General features: G+C 39.3%; 1 protein-coding gene across 5 annotated transcripts; it reads right to left on the reverse strand.

The window, feature by feature from the left end:
• Window positions 1-2,160: 2,160 nt before the first annotated feature.
• Window positions 2,161-11,618, reverse strand: RAB9A (RAB9A, member RAS oncogene family). Of its 5 annotated transcripts, none has more exons than XM_053970421.1 (3): window positions 11,463-11,538; window positions 8,127-8,214; window positions 2,161-3,464 (listed from the first exon to the last, which is right to left on the reverse strand). In XM_053970421.1, the coding sequence occupies exons 2-3, from the start codon at window positions 8,138-8,140 to the stop codon at window positions 2,825-2,827; spliced, it is 654 nt and encodes a 217-aa protein (XP_053826396.1). In that variant the 5' UTR covers window positions 8,141-8,214; window positions 11,463-11,538; the 3' UTR covers window positions 2,161-2,824. The 5 variants fall into 5 exon arrangements, with proteins under 5 accessions (XP_053826396.1, XP_053826397.1, XP_053826399.1 ...); XM_053970422.1 differs by having other exon boundaries at window positions 11,446-11,530; XM_053970424.1 differs by lacking the exon at window positions 8,127-8,214 and having other exon boundaries at window positions 11,463-11,618.
• Window positions 11,619-12,190: the final 572 nt, after the last annotated feature.

Genomic DNA, 12,190 nt, shown 5'->3' on the forward strand with positions numbered 1-12,190 from the left:
AGGTAACCTGTCAGGTGACTTAAAGTAAGATCCATTTGAGGTATGGAGCAGCTGTTAAAGCAGCTTATGTAAGCATTGATACAGTTTGTTGTGACATGAGCTGTCAGCTGTCCTAGGTAGCTTCTTCTGCCCCTTCCCATTCTGTTCTCTATCAAGCACAGCTTTCAGCAGTCCCATCAACCTGCCGCAACAGTAGGTTTTTTTTCTTCATTTTAAAGGACACATGGAACTTTGCATACATGTTACACAGTATGCTCTGTCAATCTACTGCTAACAGGACCCTGTAATATTTGAGGTGTGTTAGCTCTTGAAACAAATCAGTGAATTGAAACATAGGCCACAAATGCCTACCTTACACCCATACAGAATGATACCTAGCTTTTACAAAGTATGAAATTAATGTTTGTTATTAAGCATTATCATTTTATACCTGTCACCTATAACTGCTTGTCAAAAGATTTTTGATTCTGTAGGCACTCAGTAGTTTCTCTCTGAGACCAATTCCTGACCTAAAACCTAATTCCTATACTCTCTTATTTCCTACAACATGTACGCACCTGTTTATCTTTACTGGGCACTTTTGTGATTAGTGTACAGTTGTGGTACAGCAGCTCCCAGGGCATGAGTAATACACTTCTATGGGATTATGTTTTAACTTCATTAAACCTACTTCTGATGATGTTAAATGGAAAGGGGACAGATGGGAAAACACAGATGCCTGCACAGAAGAAAGACCACAGTGGTTCTCATCCTTCATTTTTCCCTTTTAGCAATCTTACTTGAATGATATCTATAGTATCTATAGTATCTAGTCACAGTATCTTCAGCTCCTGTTTTGTTTCAACCTTAATCTCTGCTGAAATGAATGTTAAATGAAGTTTAAGTAGTAAGGTAGTAGTTTTACAACAATTTCATGTCACTAGCTTAGGAGCCCATAACACAAGCAAGCAATCTTAATTTCTAAAGCTTTTTGCTCTCTCATCCTAAGATTAGGAGGAATTTAGCTAAGATTTTCTTCACAGATCTTTTTAGTCATTGACTAGAAATTAAACATAAGTAGCAGTTCAACCTATATTTAACTGCTCAGGGACTGAAGTTTAAAACACAGTTCTGTTGGTATAGATGCAGGACTGCAAGAATGAATCAGACTTAGGAATGCACAAAAGATAAAAAGATGGATGTTTTAAGCAGGAGTAGCAGATCTACAGACTAAAGTTACCCTGGACAGGTTCAAGCAAGAATAAAATACAATCAGAAAAGTGTACTAAGAGCAACAAGAAGGGTTTGTTTTTGTAAGCTTTACTTCCAAATAATTACACCTGGGACAGATTGAGTAGATACTTTTAAGATAAAGTGCTTGCTGGTAATGTACTCTCAAGAAAGGCTTTTCCATTGAAACAAAAAGTTTCTGTACAGAAAGCAGTTGTTTAATGAATAACATGGCCTGTCCTGCAGCATCAGACTTCCTCTCTCAGACCACATGCACATGTGTGCCTGTTAGCAGTCAATTACAGATGGAAGCAATCGCCAGTGCACTAGCAATTTTGCTATTGCAAGGACAGTGGTTATTCTGAGAGCCAATATTGAACAATTTCACATACAAGTATTCTACCACTTAAACTGCACCTGAAAGCCTCAAAAACACCTGTAGTTTTCTCTGCCTGACTGCAAAAAACTGTCCAACAAATACAGAATTTGCTCTGGTTCATAATTACAAAATGAGTTCAGTAATATAAAAGTCATTATCTCTTAAAGGTACAAGTCCATATCCTAAAACAGCAATTTTAATAATGATCAAATTCAGCTCAAACACTATCTATAGTTATATACCTGTATTAGGGCTGAAAGCTGTCAAATCTACTCTAAGTCAAGAGCTTCCTGAGTTCTCTACGTATTGCCAATCCTTAATATCACAGTGCAGATATTACTGGTAAACACATTTATAGCTCAGGTTAACAGGAACAAGAAGTTTGGAATTTCTAAGGATATACACAAGGAGTTTTCCTTAAAAATTTGTCACAATGTGGATCCTTTCAAGTGCTATTAAAGCTGACTGAATAAAGCATTTCTTTTTCAAAAAATGCTTATGCTTCAGTTACCCAGATTTCTCACCTTATTGATCAGAAACATGCTAGAATGGACTTAAGGCAAGGACACACATTAATTTTAAAAATGATCAGTATTTTGCATTAAATCACTGAAAAAATTAGTGCAGCATTAAAATAGTATTTGGGGAAAAATGGACATTAAATACGTAGGAAATTCACTTCCTATTTACAAACCTACACAATTTACAGCAACATTAGGCAATTAGAAGACGTGGGTGTAATTTATATTAACTTACAATAACCACATTAGAGATTAAGTACCACTCACAGCAAAAGGAATGTAGTGAGACTGAAGTTTAATATCTAGCATTGTTAAGAAACTGATATCTAACAAAACAAAAGTGGAATGCCGATTTCATAAAAATATACACATATAAAAGTATCTTTGTGCCTGAATTCCAGAACAGCTTCTCCAAAGTAGTGCTTCTAGAACCTTCAAGTTTTAATTATATTCAAAGTATTTATCATTTGAATAAAGTTGGCAAATTACATTCTTATATTATTTTCTTCCTTGATGTCTTCCTGAACAGAAAGCATCACTAATTCAATTAGGTCACTCATGAATGGAGATTTTTCTTTTTTTCCCCCATGAAAGCAGCAGAATATTACCATTTTAATATTAGAGTGAAACCCATTTGTTATTCTATCTACTACACCTTCTCCATTCTTTTATAGAGCAAGCTAGTCAACAGTAATTTGGCAAAACGAAATTTAAGTCAACAACAAGATGAGCTGGGCTTCGGTTTCCGATTAAGGTTTACTGTATCTGTTTGAATAAAGTGATCTGATCTATCTTCAGAGGCTAGAACTCTTCTAACAGCTTCTTCAAAGGCTGCTGCAACGTTAGTGGCATCTTTTGCACTGGTTTCAAAATAGGGATGGTTGCCATTATTCCTGCACCAGTCTTGGGCTTCTTCTGTAGACACTTGCCTTTCATCGATATCAACTTTGTTACCCAGTATCACAAATGGAAAACTTTCAGGCTCCTTGACATCTGCATAATAAATGAATTCTTTCTTCCAGTTGCTTAAGTTTTGGAAGCTTTGAGAGTCATCCACACTGAAGGTTAGCAGGCAACAGTCAGAACCTCTATAGAAAGGAGTCCGCAAGCTCCGAAACCGTTCCTGACCTGCTGTGTCCCATATCTGCATTGTAACAAAATGTCCATCGACTTCCAACTCTTTATTTAAGAATTCCACACCTATTGTATGAAACAGCTGTGCATCGAACTTGTTGGTGACATATCTGTTCATGAGGGAACTCTTCCCAACTCCACCATCTCCTAGCAGTATTACTTTAAGGAGTGATGATTTTGCTGCCATTGTTACGGGAAAAGATCCTCCTGTTTTCCTAGACCTGTAAAGATTAAGGAAAATAGTTGTGAGCACCAAATTTTGCACTAGAATGTGTTTTAAATTCCACCAACATCAAATTTCATGTACAAAAACAGGACCCCACTAAACAGGTGAACTGTAGATACACTCCGGTACTCTTACACTCAAGAATATCAAATTTAAGAGGTGTCTCTTCCACAGACTGCAGTCTGCATCTAAGCAGTATGCTGCATAAATGATTAGTCTGTCACTTAGAACTATTTTAAACCCCCAAATACTTCAAACCACCCCCCCCCTTTGTACTGAAGGGCTATCACATCACATTCAACAAGTGCTATAATTCATTTATGTTCACTGGAAAAGGTTCATGGAAAAAAGCAGAGCGAGAGAATTTTACAGAGCATGTGCCTTGAACTAGTCACTTCAGTGCTGTATTTTATTACCAAAGTTATTTTTTAAACCTTTCAAAGGACTAGGAATACAGTTATCTATGGAACAAATGCAAATGCTGTAATTTTATTTAGATGAGCATTCAATAGTTTATAGTTTACTCCTTGCAGAACAGCACTGATGAATGGAATACTATTAAAACCACCACAAAAGAAAATTTGCTGTTGCTACTTCAATGATACTCAAAATGTCACATATTGAGCCCAAGCCTACAATGATAGTTCAGTTAGGAGGTGTCAACTTCCCGTAGTAAAACTGTCAAAAATTCTTGAAGTGCTAGTGAATAGTCTGGCTGCCAGCATGCGGATTGCAAATTAGTAACACCAAAGAAGGCTTTTTAACTGTTAGACTTAAAAAGAAATAAAAAAAAAAAATCCTTTAGCACTAAAGTTGTTTGTTCATTAATGCTTTGTACCCAACCTTTGCCCTCGCAACTGTAGTGTCATCTAATACTGTAAAATGGTGTTTTAATTGCTTGGGAGTAAAGTTTCGTGTTATCAAGCCCAAACTGAAGTTTCTGTATGAGGAGAACTTTATTCCTAAACCTGCCTGATAGTTTGGGCTTCAGCCCTAACAGGCTTCTCTGAAAATAGCATCTATTTAAAATGGAAATGGGTCATAAGTTGCCTAGTCCCTCTCTTTCTTTGAAGGAAGGAATGTGGTCTTACTAGTTGTAATTAGCATTACTGGCATATACATCACCCACAGTGTGGCTGTAGAATTAGTACCTGATACAAGCTGGTGTGAGAGTCATGTGACTGTGCTGCCTTACAATCAAGGCCTACAGTAGGAGCAAGAAATTTCAGGAATTTTTTTTTATCAGTACTTTCCATCTTTGAATATTTACTTGCTAGACACAATCTACAGTAAGCCAGAAGAAGTAGTTTGAAGCCTCAACACAAAAAAAAAAAGTCAAAATACAAGGAACTGACTGCTTCCATTAAAAATTTTTTCAGAGCAAGTAATTTAATTCATTCAGACTGCATAATTAACAGCAATATTTATAAAACCTTAATTCTGTACAGGTTTGTATGATAATAAACTTCTCAGAAGCTACAATAAGATAGTTCATTTACCCTTCAGAGAGCTACAGGATAATGGCTTTGGCTCAGGTTATGAACATACATTTTAGTGCATGTGAAAAGCCTCATTAGAGTCACTGGACTACTTGCGTAAGAGTTGCAGGTTTATGCTTAACTCTGAAAATGGTCCAGTGTAATTATTTATGTCTCCAGTTCCTACATCAATAGATAGGAGCTGCTTCTTAATAAATAATGCTTTTGTGGGAACACAGGGTACTGAATGTTCTCCTGTTCTTCCCTACCACTGCAGAGAACAAGTTATAATTTATTTTTCCAGTCCTGCAGAAATCGGAAGTTCCATGGAAGACACAATGTGCATAAATAACGGCTTAAGTAGTTCTGACTCGTACTATGCAGTCGTTTCTTTAGCATCTGCATTTTTATCAATGGCAGTTATTATCATGAAATTGTCCACAAGGCCACATTTTAAACAAAATACATGTAAGGAAAGTGTTAACAGTATCTACTGTTTTGTGCATCTAGAACCTGCTAAGTTAATTTGCACAATTTCAACTATGTGGGCCATTCCAGTGAGGTCTAAGAGACTGATGACCATAAAATTAGTTTTACTGGGCAGACAATTACACACCAACCACGAACTATCAAAAGTGAACCAAACTGGTCCTTTCACACAAAAGCTACAGAAAGAGCCTTCCATGATGTTGCAGGCAATGTTGCTTTTCAGGACATTCAGTTTCCACAGCTGCCATGCTAGGCTAGAATTAAGTTTCTGTAAAGTTTTTAATCCAAAATAATGGAATATATGTTCCATCATTTAAATAGATGCTGACAAGCTGCATCTGAAGCACCAAAGAAGCATGTCTGAAAATATTAAGTATTTTTGTTTGAAAGCAGCTAAAACTTTATACATTTACAGTTTTATTACTGTATAAGGGACTCATCTGCAGCCACACTGATAATGTGATTTAGAGTATCTGATGAATCAGAGTCGTATTTTTCAGGACAGCAGACTGCTGCATTTATTTTCTGATTGTGCATCTTTAAATAAGTTAAGATTTTTAAAGAACTCAATTTTTGTAATTGTTTTTTCTAAAGTTATGAAGCCTTAACACTCCAAGAAATAATACAATGATAAAATACTTAAGACACTACAAGAATTAATGTAATTTCTCCTATTATAAAATTTATCTGTATAACGTGAGTTTTGACAGTGTTTTTGGAAGGGATGGTTAACATACAATATGATGTTTCTGAAGACTTACTACCTTAATTTTTCAGTTTAAATCATCATTCATCATCTGAAAACAAAGCAAAAGCTTAATTCCTAATGTGCATCTGATTGTTTTACCCAGCATCAGGAATTACAAGACAGTATAGAATTATATGTAACTGTTTGCTCCAGCTATTTCTTAGTGAGCTACACAATTAACATAAAAGTAATCTCAACCTAGTAGACAAAGAGCCTGTAACAAGAATAATTTTCCTCATGTTCTTCAAGCATTTCAATATTCAAAGAAAGTCAGAGCAAAGAAATAAAAAGCAGCCCCACTCTTGTTAATTTTGATAGCCATTTCTGAATTACTTCCCCTAACTTAAAAGGATTACAGTGCTTATATCACTGACTTCAATATTCCTGTTAAAAGCAAGGAACGTTTTCTACTAAATGTAATTTATAACATGGTCATATACCATAACACAAAAAAGTAAATTTATTGTTAGGATGTCCCTTTTCAGGGATGTCCCTTTTAAACAGTAAAATGAATTGCAAGTCAAATATTTCCACTATCAGTCCAAATATTTGCTGTCACAACAAAAGACAAACAGCTAAGCAACCTCAGAAAAATCAATCTGTATTACAAAATCCAGTCCTGCAAAGCTTAATGAAATACCACTGCCTTGTCCAGTCTATCCATCTAGATTGTCTCACTTCCATATGTCAGCTTAATACCTGTCTTTATTTTGAGTGCAAAGACCTCTCTTGCTTAGGTACTGAGGGCAGCACTCAAAGAAAAGTAAGATTTTTGTTCTAGAAAACCACAGCAGCAACTCATGTGAACTCAAGTGTAGGAATTTGTCCTTTTTTCCTGTAAAAATAATTTCATAGATTAAGGAGGACCCGCTCACACCAGTGTACCGAAGGCTGAAGACAAATGCTAACTCAAGTTCTATGGGATAAACAGTGCTAGGCAACACAGTAACTGCACTGCATCTATAACGTCAGCAAGCTGCAAACCCCATGTAAACTATTAAGGCAATTGGACCTATTTACAGTTTCATTTTTCCCATGCTGATACCAGCCCCTGCAGCACACCATTAAAAACCCAAACAAAAAAACACACATAGCAACTGAAATCTCACCTCCACTGCCAATTTTTAATAGGGCATCAAAACCTGGACCTATTGTAATACCACCACTGAACTGCCTTAGCAATTTTGAAGCAACAGATGTAAGGGACACTTCTAATTTCCAGACAACTGCTTCTCCACTTGTATTTATTTTCTAACTTGGAAACAGGCAAGAAAACTTGTTTCAGTTATCACTGTCATTCAGTGGTCACTGGTGAACCACCTGCTATACAAAACCAAGACTAAAGCTAAAGGTTTTCTTGAGGATATGTAATACACTGTTCTTTAAGTGAAGCTGTTAAACATAAAACAGACTCAAGTTTGTTCCCATCATGTAAGTAATCATGTTTACTTACAACCTAGTAAGTAAGGGCCCATCTTTGATTTAAGAAAACACACTAAAGTTATGGACAAGCAGAATTAGCAGTTCTACGAGCATAACACTGACCATGTTTCACAACTTCCTAGCCTCAAATTTACACATATAAGCACATCCATTTCAGCTTATCCACAATTTTATTTACTAAGTCATCGTATTTTGTTAAGCCACTGGTATAAAATTAGAAGTTTTAAAAGGCACACCACTGCAAGTATTTTGACTGAAAAAAATACTTGCCTTTCAATAGAAATGTAAACTCCCTCCCTCATTAGTAGTTGGGTTTTTTTACACAAACAAAGCATTTGACAATAATTGCCAGGCTAGCATAGAGAACACAGTTTGTCAGTTACATTCAAAGAATGACATTAATTGCTTCTCTGTGAAAGGTCTGAAAAGAAGTCCCAAGAACTACAAGAGCTGCAGCAGAAAGGGCAGGATCCAAAACGACATCCTTTTCAACACTTACTGTTTGTGGAGCATTTACATTTCTCAGCCCTCAATCACTACAGTGGTTAAACTTGTTGCCTATAGCAGATCTGCAAGTTTCCAAAAATCTGAAAAGAAAGGACAGAAGCACATTTTCTCACTTTTCTCCCCTTAGTCAATCCTTGTTCTTGTATTTGGGAGCTAGTGGTTTATACCCTGGTCAATTAAGTGGCACAAGAATGCTTTTTTACTGCATAAGAGGCCACAAGCATGATTGACCTTAAAAGGCTTCTTTCTCAATTCAAACAAAAACAACCAGATATGAAGCCAAGATGCTACAGGCTTTGTACTCTCGAACGTGTTACAAGCAGAGACATTAGTCAGCCTCCAAACTGACCCTCCCCTCCATGGGGCACTGACGTAAGAGCTGTGGATCAGGAACACCCCTTTACTGACAGTCACTTGTCAGCTGCCTCAAAGCCCTTCAGTCAAACAGCTCGACCTACCAAAGTCCTAATCTCCTCCCAAGTCTTCCTTCCTGTATCTGTGATTTCACCACTGCACTGTGAAGATAACCTGTCAGCAAATTATTAAACATGTATCCAAAAGAAAACACAGACTATTTGAAATTGCCTCTAGTTGTAACCAGCCTTGATCTAACACCAGAATATCACTAGAATTTACTTGTAATTTCTTCTATGAACCCAACCCAAAATGAACTGTCATTCAACTGTTGCCACTCATTTGGATACCAAAAAAGTTTTATTTGGGGGTTTCTTTGTAAGGTTGTTTTTGACTCCTTTGAAGCTCAGACTTCTAGTTCAAACATGGCATGACTCAGGACTATGAAAGAACCAGTGGCCAAGGGAAGGGATCCTGAAATTCACATACCTCTTGGATCATTAAATAATTTCAGTACCTATTGCCAGAATCACTTCATTTATTCTAACTTCTAGCTAGACACAAAGTCAATTAGCAAAATTTGTCAGGAGAAATACCTACATTTATATCTCTCCCAGTTTAATCTTGCATAAGCCTAACCTTCACCTCCAACCTCATTTGCCAAATTCAAGTAGAATGAGCAAACTTATTTGTTCTGATTTAATCAGAGTTGACATTTCTCAGCAGTTCACAGTTAAACATCTTCCAGCTTAGATATTCTATTATTTTCAGCCAACTTCAAAACACCCTTCAGTGCTGCTGCTCCTGGTCCAACACTGCTAACAATGCCTGAGCTATTTGACATTCTCCTTGCAACCTACTTCTCTATTACTGCTTCCACTCTTTCAATAACTTATCCAACAATAATTTCTGCCCAAATGTTCTCATCCTTCTACCTTGCATTAGTTTCCCTTTTCCTTCAGGGAATCTTAGTAATAGCAGCCTCTATTGGCTCAAGGCTAACTTGTACATTCCTATTCTTCCCAGTGTAACTCTTGTGATGAAAGCCCATCCCTAAGGCATTAAGTGGGTTACACTGTACCAGGCTAACACACTTGTCTGCTCTGCTCAGAATGAAAGCAAAAACAAAACACAGAGGAGAATGAACACTATTAAAAAAAAAAAAAAAACAACAAACCTTAAGGACTTCTTACAAGCCTTTTTGCTGGGAAGTTTTTATTCATTGTGAAATGTTTATGTAAAATTCCAAACCTAAGGAGCTGGAAGATCTGTTTCTCATAATTTATTACCAAATAGACACAAAATAAAACAAAACTTGAAATCTAAATATCTTATTTGACCCTCTGCAATTCTTTTTTTACACATATTTTCAATTTAAGGAAACTGATGGTGTTTGAGCACTCAAAAGTAAAACAAGGACTGCTAGAGCAGTTTTTTCTTTTTGTTGTTTTTTGCCTTTTTTTTTTTTTAATACACACTGTCTCTTTTTAGCTTTATGGAAAAGGCTTTACTAAAATTAAGACAGCAAAGACAGCTCCATACAACCTGAATGAAGACAGAGAAAAGTAACAGTTCATTATAAATTTGATGTTGGTATGAAACACAGATAGAGCTGTACCATCCTTTGGTTAGGTTTCTCTGAAAATAAAAGTGCTAAGAAAAAAATGTTTTGGGTATGTGTGCTCTCCCTCCAGTCTACCATTACGGCTTGTTACCTTCAAAACTACTAAAAGTAATGGAAAAACACTCTGGAAAAAAAAAAAAAAAAAACCAAACCAAAAAAAACCCCAGTCACGCACAGCCACCCTTGCTCTAAAAAAAGCTAGCACTGACAACTTCAGTGTTGCACAACACATTAAAAGTAAAGACAAATAAAACCCACATGCTTATTTAGCGTAGCTGTAAATTATTATGGACAAGAAGGAAAACAACATGTAGGATGGGAGGCTGCATGACAGCTATCTCCAGACAAGCATTTCAATTCCTGAACAAAATTTAGCCAAGTTCCTTACTTAACTGTCCCACCCAAGTTAATAAAACTTAAATGCTCTCCATGTTTCTAGTTCTATGTAACCTTGCTATAAAGGCACTAATGGAGATTTTTAAAAACTATTTTTCTTGCACTATCCTGTTATCCACTAAATTGTTTTGAAGAAGTTATATGTAACACGGCTTTACTTACACCGAGAGCAGCCCCTTAACCTCCCAGATGTAAGGGATTCGCAGTCCTGGCCCATCCCCACCCCTGAGCCCGCAGAGCCACCTGCCGCCGCTGGGAACTCCCCCGGCCCGGCACAGGGCCTGAGCCGAGTGTCTGCTTCAAAAAAGAAGAACTGAAACCCAGGGCGCGCTGGGCAGGCGGCCCCGCTCCAGCACAGAATCCACTGGGTTGGAAGAGACCTCTGAGATCACCGAGACCAACCCATGGCCAAACACCACTCTGTGAACCAGCCACGGCACTGAGTGCCACGTCCAGTCTTTCCTTAAACACCTCCAGGGACGGTGAGTCCACTCCACCCTGGGCAGCCCGTTCCAAGCACAGAGCAACGAGAAAAAGGAGATAAAAGGAGCTTTAATACTTCCTCTGCTCCCAGTCTGAAACGTGTTGAGGACACAGATACGAAGCCGAGTTTCACCCTGACAGACCAGAGATTTCTCTCAGACGTGAGGAAGCGCTCCGGGGTCGGCGACCGGCCACACGCCAGCTGGAGCCGCTTCCCAAAGGAGCCACCGCCTGCCCCGGAGTCACGGGATCCCGGATCACGCCACATTCCCCGCCACCCGCACCGGCTCTGGGGAGAGCCCGGGACCCCTTCCCACCGCGGGCCCGGCCGGGGCTGCCCTCCCGCTCCCTGGAGGCTGCGCCAGGGAACACCGGGGAGCGCGCCTGGGATCTCGGACAGCGGCGGGGGAGCGAGCGGGGAACACGCCAACAAGGGAAAGGAAAATAACGTAACCTGACTCGGCTACAGACCGCGGGAAGGGAACTGCCGCCGCTCCCGGGCGCGCTGGGGAGGCCGATCCCTGCCCGCGGGAAGGAGCTGGGGCTGCGGCCGCTCCTGCCGCCGGTGCCGGTCCCGGGCTGCGCCACCGCCGCCGGGCGCTGCGGAAGGAACGAACATGGCGGACAGGCCGGGGGCGGGACCGGGCACCACGTGGCCATGCCCCGCCCACCGGGCAGAGGCCACGCCCCGGCGGGAACGGGGGGAGTCGCTCAGCCCGGAGCTGCGGGAACAGCGGGAACAGCGGGAGAGCCGGCAACGGGAAAGACTGTGCCCACAGCCGAACCAGGGCCGGAAAGGCCCATCGAGGGCCATCTCTCAGCGATCACTACCGTGCGCCGTCTGAGAGCGTTCCGCCGGAGAAGATAACACTTTTATTTGCTCTAGAATGCCCTGCATTAAGCCCTAAAATACCTTTATAAAGTATTTGCCGGTCAGAGTTATTTATTAAAGGCAGTAGTCTCACCGTGCTACACACTAAGGGCTCCAGGTATGCCAACTCACAATTATAAAGCAGCTTCACTTTACATGTAGAAACATTTCATGTGTCAATGAAGGAATTCATTGAAATACAAAGCACGCTATTTTTTAAAAGTAGCCAGGTACTTTTTTTCCTGTACTAATTCAGAATAACACCAGCTTGACTGTTAAAACAAGATCACAGAGAAAAAAGCTAAAGGAGACAGTGATAAGAATCTTT

Source organism: Vidua macroura, chromosome 2, assembly GCF_024509145.1.
Source record: "Vidua macroura isolate BioBank_ID:100142 chromosome 2, ASM2450914v1, whole genome shotgun sequence".
Classification (NCBI taxonomy): domain Eukaryota; kingdom Metazoa; phylum Chordata; class Aves; order Passeriformes; family Viduidae; genus Vidua; species Vidua macroura.